Source organism: Dysidea avara, chromosome 13 (assembly GCF_963678975.1).
Source record: "Dysidea avara chromosome 13, odDysAvar1.4, whole genome shotgun sequence".
Lineage (NCBI taxonomy): Eukaryota > Metazoa > Porifera > Demospongiae > Dictyoceratida > Dysideidae > Dysidea > Dysidea avara.
The window spans coordinates 7,258,116-7,277,634 of record NC_089284.1 but is presented as its reverse complement, the minus strand read 5'-3'; the positions used below and the strand labels follow the sequence as shown (position 1 = coordinate 7,277,634).

The following is a 19,519-nucleotide window of genomic DNA, read 5'->3' as shown; positions in this document are numbered from 1 at the left end:
CATTCTTTGACTTCTTGACCAACAGCCCAACGCAAATTGATACTATATACCTGGATATACGTAAAGCCTTCGACACTGTTTCACATGGAATCCTACTAAATCACCTCTGGTCTTTTGGCATTACTGGTACCCTGTGGTCGTGGCTTAAATGCTACCTCACTGACCGAGCACAGCAGGTATCTATCAACAATACCTTATCTGACAGTGTACTACCAGTTATATCTGGCGTCCCCCAGGGAAGTATTTTAGGTCCCCTGTTATTTCTAGTTTGTATGAACAATATCTCTTCCAGTATAGAAGTTAGTCCAGTATTGAAGTTTGCTGATGACATGAAATGTTTTATGACCATCTCGTGTGATGAGGACTGCATCAAGCTCCAGCAAGATGTTGACTCTATTATTCACCAAACATTCCTTTCCAATCTAACTATCAACTTTACCAAGTGTGTACATGTTCCCTTCAAATCAACGTCCAATACCAGATACCTTATTTCCAGCACAGAAATCAATTGTCAGGAGACTCAAAAAGACCTGGGAGTGATTGTCTCCAGTGACCTGAAGTGGTCAAATCACTACAATTCTATAATATCTAAAGCATATAAATCGTTGGCTCTGATATGACGTACTTTTTGTTCCAATCACTACCCATCAGTCAAGCTACATCTGTATATTACTCTAGTTCGTCCTCATCTCACCTATTGCTCTCAGTTATGGTGACCGTACCTAATCAAGGACATCTTATGTTTTGAGCGTATACAACGTCGAGCAACCAAACACATCTTGAATAATTATAACATCAGCTACAAATCCAGGTTATTAGAACTCCATCTTCTACCATTCATGTATATCCTCGAGATTCAGGATGTTCTGTTTGCGATCAAGTCACTTAAGTCACCCACAAGAAACTTTGACATTAATAGGTACATTACATTTACTCAGGGTCGCACCAGATCCTCTACACATAATAAACTCAAACATCGTCTCCATATTACCAACTTAAATAGAAACTCTTATTTCCATCGTCTTCCTCGTTTGTGGAATGCTCTTCCTGTAATCACTAATACCAATTTATCAATTGCAACCATCAAGGCTAAACTAAAGAAATTTATGTGGAATCATTTCGTAACTCATTTTGACGATGGCAATCACTGTACCTACCATTATCTATGTCCGTGCAGCAAATGTCACGATCTCTCGCCACCATCAAACTTTCAAACACTATATAGCTAAGTTATAATTAGTTTAAGTAATTATAATGTATGCATAACTTGTGTTTTTAGGCTGCAAGCACCAGTTGCTTGCAGACCCTCATACTTGCCATAAAGTAATAATAAATAATAATCATAATACTGCGACCTTAGTCTCGCTTCTCGCGTGTCCAGATCGCTTTTTCTCCCACGACGCTTATCGATTGGAAATCATAAGCGCGGCTGCTCGAAAAAGTAGGCGCTTATAATTTCCAACGATAGGCGTCGTGGGAGAAAAAGCGGTTTGGCCACGCGAGACTACTGCGACCTTGCATTGATATATTATGACGTCATTGTGCCCCACCCATTAGTTAGCTGTTTATGCAGCATATGCAGCGTAATTCGCAGTTTGCAGCGAAATTTTGCTGAAGAGCAGTAGCTAGTTTTTAAGGAAACAACGCAGTTTGTTCTTCTGCTACGAAATTCGCCAGCAATAGTTATGCAAGATAAGGGGCTTGTTGCCCTGCTTGTTGTAATCGCGGTTATTGCCAGCAGCGCTGATGCACAAGGTACTGCATGAAAACAATTATAGCTATATGTTTTTTAGTTAATGTTGTAATTGTGTACTGTATTTTACGGTTTTGTCTTGCCAGGGATCCAGCTACCTGTGTTTCAGGTATAATTTGCGTGTTTACATCCACTTTAGCATTGTTACAGGTGATTTGTACATCTAGAGACCCATCACCGCCCTTTGTAGCATCTACCTCAAAATCTACATTTTTCTATAGTTGTGTACGCCTGAGTCTAGGCCCCCCTTATACTTTACCTCGTATATAGCTACTACTATCATAGCTACTTCGTTGTAGATGTTATAGCTAAGTATGCTTTACTTTACTGTTGTACATTTGGCGGCTTTTAATGTCTCCTTTGCATGCGGACAATAGCCATATAGACGACTCCCGAAGAAAAATTAAGCAGTCTCATACAGCCGCCGTGTGGTCTCACATGCACAGCCGGCTAGACTCCCACTTTTTTTCGTCATTCTTTATTCTTTTATATTCTTTATTACTACTACACTGTTAAAATGAAGAGTAACCACAACTCTCAAGGAGTTCCCAGTGTAGGGAGGATTTAACACCCCTGGAGAGTAACCATTACTCTAAAGGAGTAACTGGGGAGTAACACATGCTCTGAAGGTGGTGTCACTTTATTATTATTATTATTAAATACAGAGAAAAAGGCATTATGCCTGTGAGTCCTGCTCATTACAATAAACAATTACATTAAGAATAAAAGTTATCAATCACTTACTCTTCAGAGTAATGGTTATTCTCTTCAGAGTGTTGGTTACTCTCCATGGGGTGTTAAATCCTCCCTACACTGGGAACTCTTCAGAGTGGTGGTTACTCTTTATTTTTAACAGTGTAACTAGGCAGACAGGATGTAAAATCAACAATAGTGCAGTCAGTGTCATAAGAATTATAAATGATTGGAATGGACTCCCATATGACTCAGTTAATGTTCATTCAACCAATTTGTTTAAGACACACCTAGATAGATTTTATTATGATTACCAGTATGATATTGTATAGTTATTTTTGTAGTAGTTTGATTGTTTAGATCAGGTTTTTACAGGCTTTGCCTCCTTACCTGTACCCCCAATAATAATAATAATAATGTGAGTCCCGCTGTTCCACAGGCATGCATGCACCATGCAATGACGAGAGAATAGCTGGCTACGCGAAACATTCCACAGCGGCTTTGACTGAGCCATCTCACCACCTGACGTAAGTTTACAGGCTCATGATCAGGCTTAGATTGACTAGCTAGCTACTCTATAGCCGGCAGTCCGACAAGTTAGAAGTGCGTGGACAAACGAACTGAGACACCGGGCCCTCGGCTGATAATTTCAAAACTGTGCTTTGCTATAGCTATAAATCAGGTCTTTTTTTCTCATCCACAGAAGTTGGAGATGTTCGTCTGGTAGACGGATACAGACCAGCTGAAGGTCGTGTTGAGATATGGTATAATGGCTGCTGGGGAACTATCTGTGATGATTTTTGGAGTTTGAATGATGCTCGTGTTGTTTGTAGACAGCTTGGCTACCCGGGCGCTCTACGAGCGGTTCAGCGTGCTGCGTATGGTCAAGGAGAAGGTGCAATTGTACTTGATGATCTGCTGTGTGCGGGAACGGAAGAGAACCTCTTGCAGTGTCCAAGTTTCAGACCTGCTGGTACTCACAACTGTGCTCACTCTGAAGATGCCAGTGTTGTGTGTGAAAATGACATCAGTGAGTTAGCTATATATAGCTATCATTGTTAGTGTATAGCTATAGATATATTATAGACTATAGCTATTCTATGGAAACGTATAGCTATATATATAGGTTTGACATAATTATACTTTATAGCTGGTAGCTATATCTCACACAGACTATACTACTGATTATAACTGTATGGAATGAACTATTATACTGCTGTTAATCACTATATACAGGACTAGTTAATGGTTCCAGTCCACTAGAGGGACGATTGGAGTTCTATATGAATGGACAGTGGGGAACTGCTTGTCACAATTTTTGGAACCTTGCAGATGGTGCTGTTGCATGTCAACAGTTGGGCTTGGGACTTGTTTATGACACTGTACGAAATTCTCCATTTGGATCAGGTGACAGCATACCCATTCTCTTGGATTATATTGCTTGTGGAGGTCTTGAAAGCCGACTACAGGATTGTTCTGCAAGGACTGCAAATTTCCCTTCAACCCAATGTGATCGGAGTAAAATTGTAGGATTAGTCTGCAATGATGCCAGTAAGCAACTTCATTATGTGCTCATGTGTTAGTAAGATTCACACCTACAGGATTGGTTGGTGGTACTGTGAGCTATGAGGGTCGTGTAGAGATAGTTCGTAATGGTGCTTATACTACAGTTTGTGATGATGGCTGGAGTCGAGTAGATGCTGATGTTTTCTGTCGTCAGTTAGGCTACCCTGGTGCTGAGTTTTCATATGGGCTTGCTGCATTTGGTGAAGGATCTGGTGTAATACAAATTCGAAATGTAGCTTGTACAGGGACTGAGAGTGATATTCGTGACTGTCCATTCAGTACCGATGCTAGCACAACATGTACTCATGCAGAAGATGCTGGAGTGCGCTGTCTGAGAGATATCAGTAAGTAATGTATTCATTAGATTATACTAACTTTACCAGTAACCTGATCTTTATAGGGCTAATCAATGGTACTGCTGGTGAATCAAGTGAAGGTCGTGTAGAAATTTACAGAAACAACACTTGGGGAACTGTTTGTGATGATTTATTTAATCGTCCAGATGCTAATACAGTTTGCAGGCAGTGGGGTGCAAGGACTCCAGCTATTTCATGGCGAACCCGAGCAGGCTATGGCCGAGGCACTGGTCCAATTCACTTTGACAATATAAATTGTGCAGGAACTAGGGAATCATTCCTTTACTGTGGTATTGTCACATTCCATGATTGTTCTCACGCTGAAGATGTTGGTGTCAAGTGTCCAACTGTTCGTAAGTTCTATGTCACATGACAAGTGGTCACATGGTCATCAAGTGTGGATATCATATAAATTATGTGGTTAGAGTTAGTTCCATTTGTATTGCTTGTGACTTGTTATGTCATTAAAGTAAAATGGCTATACACTATGTACAGTCTCACACAATGCATTGCTTGTAGAGCTCAAAGATCACATCGGATATTGGAATATTCATTTCAAAGGAAATCTATAATTCAGTGCATATACATTATATAACAGTTTTAATCTTACACAAGTGATCAAGTTATTTATATTGTATCAAAAAGCTTACTATAAACATCACTTAGAATATATTATGATATACATATGAATGCCACCAATACTCAAAATACGTACGTAATATCAAGTGGTATAGTAGTAAAAACTAATAATATATACTAAAATCACTGTTTCAATCGTTAACTATTTGCAGGACTTATTGGAGGCGATGATGATAATGAAGGGCGTGTAGAAGTCAATTATAATGGAACATGGGGCACAGTTTGTGATGACTTTTGGAGTCGAAATGATGCCAATGTAGTATGCCGACAACTGGGATATGGTACAGCTGCTACTTGGCCAAGACTTGCAGAATTTGGACAAGGAAATGGACAAATTTGGTTGGACAACCTTCGATGTACTGGAAATGAGGCTGATCTGTTCTCTTGTCCAAACAATGGCCCAGGAAACCACAACTGTGGACACAATGAAGATGCCAGTGTTGTGTGCACTAACATTCGTAAGTACATGTATACATTTCAAATTATTTCAACTTCAAAATTTTTCTGGGTCAACGGCTTGTGCATTTCATGTGCCTTCGTATATGCATATAACTTTTTTGTTATGATATGGTATAGTAGCATTTCAATAGTGAGGCACATGAAATTATCAATGCTAAATATGAGTGACAGTGAGCTCCTTTAGTTTACATACTCCTGTGGAATACTTTGAGTATACACTTACCAGCATGTTATTTAGAAGCTAAACTTTACAGCAGAGTGTGGCTGTAATATTGATTACCCATGTGCAGAGTTAGTAGTAATCATCCAAAATTTGATAATAAAACCAACATTAATACCTGCCCAGCTAGGTTGGTTAACTGTTACACTGATTGTTTTCCAAGGGTCTGAAACCTGCGCTTGCAGCGCATTGGTTTATGGGTTGAGCAATCTATGGACATCCTAATTTAATGACTGTTTGATTAGACTGTAATTCAATCCCATCAATGAAGACTTCATCAAGACACACGGTAGTGTGTTGCGGCCAAGAAAGCCGGCGACCACACCGTGATCAAGTTGTGTGACTAAGAAAGCCGGCGACCACATCGTGATCAAGACACACGGTAGTGTGTCGTGCGGCCAAGAAAGCCGGCGACCACACCATGAGTATATTGACAGGAAGAAAGAAAACAGCTTTTTCATGCGTGCATAGCTCCATGGCCCCTTCTCCAAAGCACACCATTTTTGCACTATAGCTGTCCCCCATGTAGGGTACGCCACACAGTAAATTTGATTAAATTCGCAACAGCCATTTGTGAGATATGGGCGTTCAAAAATTCGTTTTAATTTCTTCGTTTTTTTCTTCTTGTGTTGTACGGGAGGCTACGGGGGCTTTGATTTCTTTTCGCACCACTAAACAAAAATGTAAACACAAACGCAAACGTGTAACTCGATTGCCTCGATCTTGGCACAAATGAAGAGCGTGTAAAGGTGGATTCACGTAAGCTTACCAAGTTTGTTGTGAATCTGAGGAATATTCAAGGAGTTATGAGCGTTTATTCACGTAAAAAAGATCAAACTTCTGTCACGGCTACAGGGTAAACCGAGTATAGAAATAACTTGAAAATGGGTATGTATATAGGCTGATCATCATAGCAGTGCCTTTTGATAGTTTGAATAGCAATACAGTTACAGCGACAAAGTTATAAAGTAAAAACCAAACAAGTGTAAAATCGCGGGATCGAGATACTCTAATAGAGCAGTCACCGCGGGGTAAAAAAGGTGTGCAAAAAATGACTTACCAGAGTTCGAACCAGGGACCTCCATACCTAACACCTGCATCCTTAACCACTGAACCACTGGTACCTTGGCTGATCACCTCACTTAATGTCTGCTTTATAAATGAAATTTCTAGTTGAAATCTGCTTATAGCTAATCAAACGTTTATTATTATTATTATTATTATTAATACTTTACAATACAGTAAACGTATTGAGGGTCAACCAACAACCCGTGTTGGCAGTTTGTAATTTCATAGATCTACCAATAGAAGTACTAGATTGTTCTAGAACATTCTATGTATGTTCTATTAGAAGTCCTTAAAAAATGTGCACTCTATTAGAGTATTACAATAATTATTATTATCAAATATTGAATTAAATCATACAATGAAATACATTTATAAGTCTGTCTTCAATAATCATCATTGTATCTACATAGAAAAGAAGAAATGTGAGTAAAAACAAACCTCAAAGTCAGCCATAGGCTGGTTTGGGGCCTTATAAAGTACAAAAAGAAGTGAAATCCACACAAAAACAGCCAAGCTGTGAAAAAATGGTGCGGCCTTAAAAAGCCTGGGTGAAAAAAAGTTGTGAAATCAAAGGTGGTAGCCAAGAAATGGTTGCAATGATGTTAATGCTAATAAATTTTAACAATGGCTGTGTGTGGATATCAATTGTCCAGGCAGAAATGAAAGCATATACAAGCAATGTACATGGAAGTGTTAGCCAGTGTTATTGATCGACTGTTGTAGTCATGTTCCATATTTTATTTTACATCTAGGCTTTGCCATGCATATATATACTTATCCTAGATTATAATGTGTGACCACCAAATTTTGACCGCTCAGTTAAAGCCTATACTGTAATATAGTAGGAATTGATCCCATGCATGCTGTCAGTTAATTTCCATCTAGTAAGCACAAATGGCAGTGTTTAGATGGACAAATAAACAATATTCAGCACTACATAATATAGGTTACATTAACTGAGTAATGGCATGAAATGTATCTATTAACATTACAGTAGCATACCATCAGCACATGTGTTCACTTATTTAGGTTTGGTTGATGGCAATACAAGTTATCATGGACGTGTGGAGGTATTCACAATGGGTGAATGGGGCACTGTTTGTGATGATTCCTGGGATATCAATGATGCAAGTACAGCCTGCCGACAACTTGGTTTCCCATTTGGAGCAAGTGAAAACATACGAGAATTTGGTGGTGGAACTGGACGAATTTGGCTGGATGATCTTTACTGTGGTGCTACCAGTCAAAACCTTTTAACTTGTAATAAAGGTAGTCCAACTGGAACACATAACTGTGACCATACTGAAGATGCTGGTGCAAGATGCATTCCAATCCGTAAGTATTAATACTTTGCAGCTAGCTAGCATGTAAACATTTATTGCCTTTATACAAAATACAGGTTTAGTTGATGGCAACTGTCCCAATGAAGGAAGAGTTGAAGTATTTTATAATGGAAACTGGGGCACTGTGTGTGATGACTTTTGGGGTACTGCTGATGCTCGTGTTGTTTGTAAACAATTAGGCTTTGAAACTGATGGAGTTATTGCATACAGAGTAGCTCAGTTTGGACAAGGAACTGGCGACATTATTCTAGATAATCTTTTATGCCGTGGAAATGAATCAAACATATTTGATTGTCGACACAATGGAGAAACAAACCACAACTGTGCTCACAGTGAAGATGCTGGAATATTCTGCCCTATTCCAGGTATATTAATTAATCAATGTGTTGTATTCCCATGCATACAAAATAAAAGGGACAACTTTGTTGCATTGTGTGTTTGCTGCCATGATGAAATCAATTAGAATTACAAATATCATATTTATAGTAAGTGGCATTCGCATTATAATAGCGGATGTTGTTGAGAAGCAGCTACATAAGAGGAAAAGGCATAGTTTATAAACAAACTAATGCCAATGATTTTGCATAATTTAAGAAGTACAGGGCCAATGTATGCATGAATGTAGTCAAATGCATACGTGCAGTGTGCTTCTTGTGTTGCATCAAAAAAAGGGATGCCTTGTTCTCATATGACTCCACCTGTAAGGTGTGCAGGTGTTCTTTACTTTTCTCTGAACAGAACTGAATGAGTGAGGTACTCACTTATAGCCAGTCAGTATATTATTGGTTGATTGAGAAATTCATTAGAAATACTCTGTAGTAGATACTGTTAAACTATACTTTGTATAATTTTAGGCTGAGGTGATTTCTACCGCCTATACTATCGTATTACTGCACTGCAGTGATTATACTCCTGTATATAAGTGCTACAATAAGGGATTCTGGTACCAGCATCCTGGAATGAAAAGCTATTAGTTTATCAGTCAATACTGACCAGCATGCAATTTTGGCATAGTAACGCATGTACATTCTAAAGAATAAATTTTATGGCATTCATATTTTGTTTACAGAATATCATTTCAGATAAATTCATGCTTGATACACAACTTAGCTATACACAACATTTTGTGTATTCAGAATGACTATATAATTTTGACACTTCATTTTGTAGACGAAGGTGAAGTCAGGTTAGTTGGTGGACGTGATGAGACTGAAGGTCGAGTGGAAATTTATTTTAATCGCCAATGGGGCACTGTTTGTGATGACTTTTGGGGTATCAATGATGCTAATGTTGTATGCAATCAACTGGGATTTCTTGGTGCTAGTGCTGCAGTATCACGTGCAGGATTTGGTAGAGGTGGTGGACCAATTCAACTTGATGATGTACGGTGTAGGGGTAATGAGACCTCACTTAGTGACTGTCCGGCTAGACCAGTTGGTACTCACAACTGTGGCCACCATGAAGATGCTGGTGTCAGATGCAATCCATGTCCTGCAAGTAATTAATACATTTTGAGATTGTGTGATTATAGGCATGTAGGCAAGGGAGGAGGCATGGTCCTTCTGTTGAAAAATAAGTTGTGACAAAATCTTGGGGAAAAATTGCAGTATAGATTAGCATTAGCACTTTCCATGTGTTTAACATCAATTTTTAAGTGTTTACATTGAATGAATCCTGGGAGTTGTATCCACAGACCCCCAAAATTCTACTTTATTCTACAGCTATACAACAACATACATGCTGAGTTCCCCCTGTATGTCAGGTCTGGGGTCACTACTGGGTGAATATTTTCTTTGGATTAAATGATAGTACAATAGCTACAATAATAGGCCATTAGCAATAATATCATATAAATCAATGTACTTATTTTTAATGAGATTATTGTGTTAGATCGACGCATCAGATTGGTGGGTGGTACAGCACCTAATGAGGGAAGAGTGGAGGTTCGTACTGGATGTAATGCTGCATGGGGTACAGTGTGTGATGATCTTTGGGGTACCTCGGATGCTCAAGTAGCATGTCGTCAGCTGGGCTACCCCACTGATGGAGCAATAGCATATACTAATGCCCAGTTTGGACAAGGCAGTGGTGACATATTATTGGACAATCTTGGTTGTGATGGAACTGAGGCTGAGCTGGTACAGTGTTCACATAATGGACTGGGTATAGAAAACTGTAACCATTTTGAAGATGCTGGAGTATTCTGTATGCCAAGTGAGTACAATTGGTAACCATAGAGATTGAAATGGCCACTGTAGAATACAACTAATATAATTTGGAATTTATACTTATATAATATTTCACAGACCCATGTCCAGGAAACAGTATCAGACTGAATGGTTCTAATGCTACCAATAGTGGTCGTGTAGAATATTGCTACAATGGAATATGGGGCACTGTGTGTGATGATGAATGGTCACTTCAAGATGCTGATGTAGCATGTAGACAGTTGGGCTTCCAAGGAGCAAGAAGAGCTTATGGTTCAGCATATTTTGGAGCTGGTGAAGGTCCCATCTGGCTGGATAACCTACAGTGTAATACTAGTGAATCTCGACTGGAGGATTGCCCTAACAAGGGATGGATGATCAATGATTGTACTCACAATCAAGATGCTGGGGTTGAATGTATAACTACAGGTATCTTGCTACCATACAATGTGGTATGTATGTTAATGATATTTCTATAGATTATGTCTGCCCTCCAAATGGAAATGTCAGACTCAATGGTAATGATTACTACCAGGGTAGAGCTGAGGTGTGTGATAACTCAGCTTGGGCCTGTTTCTGTGGTGACAGCTTCAGTAGACAACATGGAGAACTGATTTGCTCTCAGCTAGGATTTCCTGGACTCTATCGTTACTCAACTGGACCAGCAAGCTGCAGTTCTGGTGCAACAAGTCTCCAGTGCCCAGAAGATGCAACATCCATTCAAAATTGTAACTACACAGTTGCCGCAACTTCCTGCCCTCAAGTATACATCGAATGCTACAGTAAGGTTACTTACAATTGCTCAGGGTATCATTTAAATGATTTATAAATTACAGCTGAGTCACCAGTCAATGGAACACTACCACCACAAAATAACTACCAAGTACGTTTAGTGGATGGTTTCTCTGATTATGATGGACGTGTTGAGTTACTGGCCAACAAACAATGGGGAACAATCTGTGATAATGGCTTTGGAATAACTGATGCTAATGTAAGTCATAATAGCAACAACAATGCATGGCAGTTTATTACCTGATTACAACAGGTTGTGTGTCATCAACTTGGATACCTACGAGCTGTTGATGCTACTGTTAATGCTTTTTATGGTCAAGGAAATGGTCCTGTATGGTTTGATAATTTGCAGTGCACAGGCCAGGAAGGAAACATCGGTGCTTGCACAAATCCAGGACTAGGAACATTGGCTGACAATTGTGATCATTCACAAGATGCTGGTGTAGTGTGTGCAAGTAAGTCTGTAGTAGATGATATAACCCAGATGTAATTTGATGTTTCCTCTTAGATGATGATAGGACTTTTAATGTTAGATTGGTAGGTGGAAGTACAGAAAATGAAGGACGAGTTGAAATCTTCTTTGGAGACTCTTGGGGCACTGTTTGTGATGATGACTGGGACATCAATGATGCTAATGTAGTATGCTATCAGTTGGGATATGCAAATGCAGTTGAAGCTCCTAGAAGGGCTCAATTTGGACAAGGAACAGGCACAATCTGGATGGATGATGTACAGTGTCATGGTGCTGAACAACTACTTGGTCAGTGCGTATCCTCAGGATGGGGCAACAGCAACTGTGATCACAGTGAAGATGCCGGTGTCATCTGCTCATGTATGTGATGACCTAGTGTAATGATACAGTACATACCAAACACACATTAGCACACTTTTTGTCTATTAGTTATTAATGTAATATTCACTATGTATAGCTAACACCTCTACACCACTTGTGCAAGCTCCAATTCGAATAGAAGGTGGTAGTAATCAGTTTGAAGGCCGTGTTGAGGTGTACTACAATGGACAGTGGGGAACAGTATGTGATGATAACTGGGATATAATAGCTGCTGGGTATGTATTTACTCTGAAACTAAATGTTCATGTTTGCATTTCTTGTGATTTTTCAGTGTTGTTTGTCGTCAACTTGGATATGGTGATGCAATCAGAGCATACACAGGCAGCTATTTTGGTGGTGTAGACCCAAATCATCGCATCTGGTTGGATGAAGTACAGTGTACTACTGGAGATCACTACTTGTCTGAGTGTCAACACAATGGCTGGGGAAATAATGATTGTACACATTCTGAAGATGCTGGTGTTGGATGCACTGCATCAAGTCTGTTACAAACAATTTGACTACACTTTGAATTTATGGTTCTCTTTACAGATGAAACAACTTGTACCGAAGGAGATATTCGTCTTGTGGGAGGTGCTGATGACTTTGAAGGACGTGTTGAAGTATGCCATGATGGTGTATGGGGAACCGTCTGTGATGACTTCTGGAGTGGAAATGATGGTAGAGTTGCTTGTCGTCAATTGGGACTACCATTTGTAGCAACAAGAACACGTGCCTTTTATGGACAAGGAACAGGAGAAATCTGGCTAGATAATTTATTCTGTACAGGATCAGAGACTCAATTGATTGACTGTACCCATAATGGATTTGGTGCACACAACTGTTTCCATGGAGAAGACGCAGGATTGATCTGTGGCTGTAAGTAGCTAGTAAATAATATTGAGGTTGGATGAAATCAATATGTGTTCTATCTTCTATATACAGCACCCCCAGCCATCCGTCTTGTTGGTGGCAGCAATGAGTATGAGGGTCGCTTGGAAATATTGTGGAATGGACAATGGGGAACAGTTTGTGATGATCTTTTTAGTAGTGTTGATGCAGGTGTAGTGTGCAGACAACTTGGCTACACTGCTACTAATGCTATTGCGTTTGGTAACGGATACTTTGGACAGGGCAACGGCACCATCTGGTTGGATGATGTACAATGTGATGGACATGAGAGCACCTTGTTCCAATGTCCAGCTGCTCCATTTGGTGATCATAATTGTGCTCACTTTGAAGATGTTGGTGTTCGATGTGGAGGTAGACATAATGCACAAGTTGAGCAACCAATTTATCTCCTGTGTAGGTGGTGGAGCAATAGATCCCTTCACTCTCAGATTGTTCCCTAACCCCAATACTTCATCTGGTATTCTAGAAGTCTATTTGTATGGAGCATGGGGTACTGTCTGCAGAAATGGGTTTGATCAAGCAGCTGCAAATGTAGCCTGCAGAGAATTGGGCTATCCATCAGGGGGCTTGGTGCTGAGCTCTTCCATTACATTTGGGAGGGGAACTGGTCCTGTTTGGCTTGACAGTGTTGGTTGTCATGGTACTGAAAGCAGCTTGTCAGAATGCACAGCTGAGATTGGAGGAGGAACTAGTTCTTGTACTCATGCTCAAGATGTCAACATTGTATGTGGTAAGTACACATGCACTCTCAAATTAATTTTATTGAGTACACATCATTGTGCGATGTATGTTTCAGATACTGGAAATGAAAACAATTTTGATATTCGTCTTGTTGATGGAGATGTTGCAAGTGAAGGTCGTGTTGAGGTGTTTTATGGAGGCCAGTGGGGAACTATCTGTGATGATCTTTTTGATGCCAATGATGCCAGTGTGATCTGTCGTCAACTGGGTTACAGTCTGGGTGGTGTTCCTGCATCTTTCCGTTCATTTGGTGAAGGCGCTACTTCACAACCAATATGGCTGGATAATCTTGCTTGTAATGGAACAGAATCGAACATTACATTGTGTCCAAACATCATGGAGTCTTTGGGTGACCACAACTGTGTACACTTTGAAGATGTCGGAGTCCATTGCTTTGGTAAACTAAACATGCACATTGAACTACTATATCATTATTGTTTAATAATTTTCTAGAGACAACTTGTGGTGCAAATACTGTCAGATTAGATGGCAGCACAGTTCCATATGCTGGTCGTCTTGAAGTGTGTTTTAATGGGTTGTGGGGTACTGTGTGTGATGATGCTTTCAATCAAGTTGATGCTGATGTAGTCTGTCGACAATTGGGCTACAGTAGTGCACTGGCTCCATCCACTTACTATGGACCAGGCTCTGGACCAGTGTGGCTTGATAATGTGGGTTGTACTGGTACTGAGAGTAGTATCTTGGATTGTGCTCATGCTGGAGTGGGTACTCACAACTGTGTCCATTCTGAGGATGTTGGAATAATCTGTCAACGTAAGAGACACAATTCCGCGTTATCTTTTTTCACCTTCCATTCCTATAGCTAATACTAATGACATAACTCACCCTTGTGGTACACACTGTGTACGACTGGTTGATGATGTTGCTGGCACTGTCAATGGCAGCCAAGGGCGTGTGGAGATCTTGTACAATGGAGTATGGGGAACCGTTTGTGATCCCTATTGGGGTATTAGGGATGCTGAGGTGGTGTGCAGACAGTTGGGATACTCTTATGCTTTGAATGCTACCAGAGATGCATATTTTGGACAGGGAACTGGAGAGATTTATATTGCTTTAGTTGACTGCCGTGGAAATGAATCTGAACTTGCATATTGCCCTAGTTTACCACTTGGAGATGTTTTCTACTGTGCTCATCCTGATGATGCTGGAGTGGTGTGTTCCAGTAAGTTGTGTGACATCATGTAACATTGTATAGCTGGAATTACTTGTCAATGACAGATTCTCCACCACCTTCACGACCTGATGATGGATTACTACGGTTGGTGAATGGCACTTCACCACGTCAAGGAATACTTCAAGTGTTCTATAATGGACAATGGGGATCAATCTGTGATGCTAACAGATTCTTTGGTGCAAATGAAGGAGGTGTAGCATGTAGACAACTGGGCTACCAAGGGCTAGAATCAAAGAGGAATAATCCAATTAATCCTTTCACATGGATCACTGAAGTTTTCTGTTATGGAGAGGAGGGTAGACTGGTGGATTGTGATTACTATGGCTGGGATGTACCATGTACTTCTGGAGTTGTTGAAGTGACATGTAATGGTAAGTAGTAACGTTTCAACAATAATAATACATGTAATATGCTAACTGCTACTTATAGATCCTACTCCTACACAATGTCAGTCTCGACTGCTAGATGGAGACTACACATGGCAAGGACGTGTTGAAATTCTTTACAATGGCACTTGGGGATCAGTCTGTGATGATGCATGGGATGTGGAGGATGCTAATGTTGTCTGCACTCAACTTGGTTTTATCAGAGCTATATCTGCTCCACGCTTCTCACCATTTGGCCAGTCATCTGGTCCAATTTTGCTTGATCAACTTGGTTGTGCAGGAACTGAAGCCAGTTTGTGTGAGTGTACCGCCAACAATATTGGAGTACATGACTGTTCACACTTTGAGGATGCTGGAGCTATTTGTCAAGGTAATAAGTTATGTTGAAATAACCACATATAAACTTAACGTCCTTTTGCAATAATCATTACTTGATCTAGTGCTTATACAAGTCATTTGAAAATGTTATGATTGCTTAGCCAGTTTTAATTACCAGATTTAATAAAGCATGTTGTGGTTTTACACAAAAGCCCCTAGCGCTATTGATCAAATCCCTATTGATCAAATCCTTGCAATGCACACACAATATTGGACACTAAAACTGTGATACATATTAACCACATTGCATTGCCTCATACTCACTTTGCTGGACAGTTTTAGTAGCCATTATATTGCTACCATTGTGTTGCTACAATAATACCTGTGGAATTAAAACAATACAACTTCTATGTGGACTGTCAATGTACAAATGGTCCGGGCATAAAAGGTCTGAGCAGATAATTTATGCTGTAATAAATGGTCTGGCCAGACCCCCTGTGCTTACATAACTGGTCCCCCCGTGCCAGTGCATAAATGGTCCGGGCTGAACATAAACGGTCCTCCTCAACTCTGCCTCAATACCACTCTGCTTTAGCTTATGCTTATGCACCCAATAATATGCTGGCATGATTTTGCAGTGTAAGTTATAGCTACCTGAAGCATGATGGCTGATGCTACCGAGTAAATATTTAGATTGTCTAGCTAAATCCTTCCTCACGGCGTAGTTCCTGAAAGTGCATGCATATCAAAATTGACTGACACTCTATAGAAACAGTTAAAAGCTCTAATAGGGCAGTCAGAGATTAATGGAGAATGATGGTTTGGTACATATTACTTACATCCCAAAGTACTTAAATGTGCCCACCATTCTATAGAACTCTTGAAATGCAAAATTAGAAAGCATGCAGTGGCTAATGACACAATTGTTGGTGTCAGTAAGCACCACCGAAAGCTACTGATGTCGAAATATAGCATCCTTTTCGACTCACATTTATATGGTAGAAAAGAAGAGCATTCCATAGCTGGTACTGGTAGTCAAATGGTTAGCGTGATAGACTAGAGCATATAGTCAAGTAGTGGCCAAGGGTAGGGGATCAGCTTTAGTGCAATTTTCATTTTCCTTTTTTTTCCTACACATTTTTGAGGTTTTTTGTCTAAGTTTTGTTGGTTGGTGTTCAATAGCTTTAGATGGCGCTTATTGACACTGACGATCAGTGTCAATAGCCTCAGCTAGAACAAATTAGTATTCTATGCAATTGATAGCCCTGTATTTCTTTCAAGGTATAATCATGAAATTAGAGTTTCTGCATGTAAAACAGTATATCACTAATACCAGTATAGCTATATATGCACACTGGCAGATTCAACCCCCCTTGGATCCAATTTGAACATCCAATGTCGTATAGCTAGCAACTGAATTGAATGCGAATATTTTTGTCATTCAGTAGTGAATCGTGACAAGTGGCTTAGCTTTAGCATTAAAATTTATAACCTGGGCCATTTTTGCTCGGATAGGACCATTTTTGTTGTCATAGTTGGTCCACCCAGACTGTTTATGCACCTGGACCAAATACTTTGTTACAGGACAAGTATAAGGAAAAATTAGGAATTTTAATTTTGATTAGGGATCATAGTAAAAAAGTAGAGAAACAAGGGAGGTTGCCTACATACTTCAGTCTAGCTATACCTATGACTGAATTAGGGATTAAATATTCACTAGTATACTGTGACCTCCTTTGTTTTTTTCTATGATCCCAAATCGAACTTAAAATTCCTAATTTTTCCTTATGCTTGTTTGTTTACTTTTTTAAATAACATTATTATGACTGGTGAACCCATGCATACTGCATCAAAGAAAAGGATGGTGCCAGAGTTAATGTTTTCATCTGAACGCACGCCCCAGTTATCAATTACTGGCTTGAAAGTGGTCATTATGCTTCACTTTCAGCTATGTTCAACTTGTTACACAGTGCTACAAACAGAGCAATATCAGAAACACCTCTGCAATCTATCCAGTCACCACAGAAAATGTGTTTAGAAAAGGGAAGCCATGCATTATGGTACTGCGAATTGACACTTTGGGCAGTCAGCAGAAGGAAATGGGACACAAAGGAGGACAAAGGTAAGTCCATGATGCGTGCATTGTACATACTGCAATATACCAAAAGGTACGAAGTGATGTTGAACAGTGAAAAAATCAAGCCCATAGCCTTAGCCGTTATTAAGTTATGCTTGCTTGAAGACAGGCAGGCAGTTAGCCAGTAGAAAATTCTAATTGAATTATATTTTTTTACAAAAAATTTGTAACAATCTATTGGAAGCATTAGGGTCATACTGAAGGCACTTTTGGGCTTGGTTCTACCTTACCAAAACTGCCAAGGCACCAGGATGGTATTGCGAAGCTGGTTTTTGGTTGATTTTATTTGTCAGAAAGACCCAAACCTCTGTGATCCCTATATGGTTTTAGTAGTGAGATCATAAAGTGCACCTTAGCTGTGTTTAGAGTCTACTAGACAAATTTAGTGTTTTTTTAAACCAGGCACGCGCCTGGTTTACTGAAATTGTTTTCGTAAAAGTGTGTGTGTATATACCTATCTACCTACAGTATGTTTGTCCGTACGCACCCACGTGAGCAAAATTGTTAAACAATGGTAAAAGCAGCTTTTACGTAAGAATTAAAAGCGAAATGAAGTCTGTATTAAACTTCTGCACAGGTGAACTATGCTCTGAGGTGGTTTCTTTCGGCGGACTGAAGTACGGGTATGGCGACTTTCCTCAGACTACCTTCCCCTGGAGGTTTTCAGGCGTTTAGCAACGGTGCAGACCTCGTACACTACCAGGAATAGCCTATCGCTTCGAGTAGAAAGGGGGCGTATGATCCAGACATGCCAACTCTCACGCATTAGGCGTGAGTCTCACTCTTTGGCTACTAATCTCACGCTCTCACGCCTAACCCTCTATTTCTCACTCTTTCAGCTTAGTTCTCACGCATTTCTCACGCCTGGTCCGCTTTATCATTAGCCCTGTGCTTAAAATTGGACAGCCCTGTGCTTATTTAGACTATGATATAGCTCATTTAGAGGGTTACTAAATCACTTAGTCACCTGACATGCTCATTTAGTCACCTGACATGCTCATTTAGTCACCTACACATGTTCATTTAGTAACCCGCCCTCAGGCAATTTTGTACGTGAAAAATAATTATAACACGAAAGGTACACTAGAGTACTTGATAATACTGTAATACAATTCTTCTCCGTGTTCTGCGAATAATTCTGGAGAAATAGTAGACTAAGCAGCATATCTACTATAGCTCTAGCTGTTACTCTGGTTACCGGTCGAATAATTATTTTTGTGGGCGCTGTAAGGACTTCAGGAAGAAACCGTTCTGCTGTTCTGCATTGCTCTTTCACCCCACCCTAATGCTCTGGCTATGAAGGTATGTACTTTAAACCATAGTCTAAATAAGTTAGACACCGCGACCAACGGGAACTAAGCGATTTAGTAACCCCGCTGGCCCTTAGTAGCGCCCTAGCTGCGCTCGGGACGCTACAGCCTCGGGCCATCAGGGTTACTAAATCGCTTAGTTCCCTTGGTCTTGGTGTCTAACTATTATCAAGAGTTCATAATGTATATACTAAGGAGAGTATCCTACTCTCATATACCCCTGTAGAAAGGCGTATCGTGAAGTTATGACGTAACACTTCTGAGTTCGCCCGTTTTTCTTTGTATAATTAATGATGTCATTAGTTGAACATGGCATCGATTGAACGCGTGCCTACCAACGTCGCTAGCAACCAAATTAACTCCAGCTCTAAGCGTTTCTCACCCAACTACAATCGTTCCTTCATGGGTTAAGACCGCTTCGTAGGCATTTCTTACTAGGCCATTCGCGAATACGGCTATCCTGAGCGTCGCAAGTGTGAAACGGTGCTAACGATTCTTGCACTTTTATGGCATCCTGTACGTCACAAACCACAACATCTTGTCGTTACATCATAACTTACGATGCGCCTTTCTACAGGGGTATATGAGAGTA

General features: G+C 40.1%; 1 protein-coding gene across 1 annotated transcript in view; it reads left to right on the top strand.

Annotated features, from left to right (window-relative positions):
• The first annotated feature begins 1,607 nt into the window (after positions 1-1,607).
• LOC136242482 (uncharacterized) overlaps positions 1,608-19,519 on the top strand; it is a 34,921-nt gene continuing 17,009 nt past the window's right edge. The window contains exons 1-25 of the mRNA XM_066033912.1: positions 1,608-1,755; positions 3,150-3,476; positions 3,683-3,997; positions 4,048-4,356; positions 4,413-4,721; positions 5,160-5,465; positions 7,784-8,089; positions 8,154-8,462; positions 9,268-9,594; positions 9,988-10,311; positions 10,404-10,733; positions 10,784-11,086; positions 11,141-11,295; positions 11,350-11,551; positions 11,605-11,928; positions 12,026-12,164; positions 12,221-12,429; positions 12,481-12,807; positions 12,874-13,191; positions 13,238-13,570; positions 13,637-13,978; positions 14,035-14,355; positions 14,405-14,764; positions 14,821-15,147; positions 15,206-15,532. Of these exons, the coding sequence (XP_065889984.1) occupies positions 1,686-1,755; positions 3,150-3,476; positions 3,683-3,997; positions 4,048-4,356; positions 4,413-4,721; positions 5,160-5,465; positions 7,784-8,089; positions 8,154-8,462; positions 9,268-9,594; positions 9,988-10,311; positions 10,404-10,733; positions 10,784-11,086; positions 11,141-11,295; positions 11,350-11,551; positions 11,605-11,928; positions 12,026-12,164; positions 12,221-12,429; positions 12,481-12,807; positions 12,874-13,191; positions 13,238-13,570; positions 13,637-13,978; positions 14,035-14,355; positions 14,405-14,764; positions 14,821-15,147; positions 15,206-15,532 (7,219 nt within the window). The 5' untranslated portion in view covers positions 1,608-1,685. The remainder of the gene's footprint in view (positions 1,756-3,149; positions 3,477-3,682; positions 3,998-4,047; positions 4,357-4,412; positions 4,722-5,159; positions 5,466-7,783; positions 8,090-8,153; positions 8,463-9,267; positions 9,595-9,987; positions 10,312-10,403; positions 10,734-10,783; positions 11,087-11,140; positions 11,296-11,349; positions 11,552-11,604; positions 11,929-12,025; positions 12,165-12,220; positions 12,430-12,480; positions 12,808-12,873; positions 13,192-13,237; positions 13,571-13,636; positions 13,979-14,034; positions 14,356-14,404; positions 14,765-14,820; positions 15,148-15,205; positions 15,533-19,519) is intronic.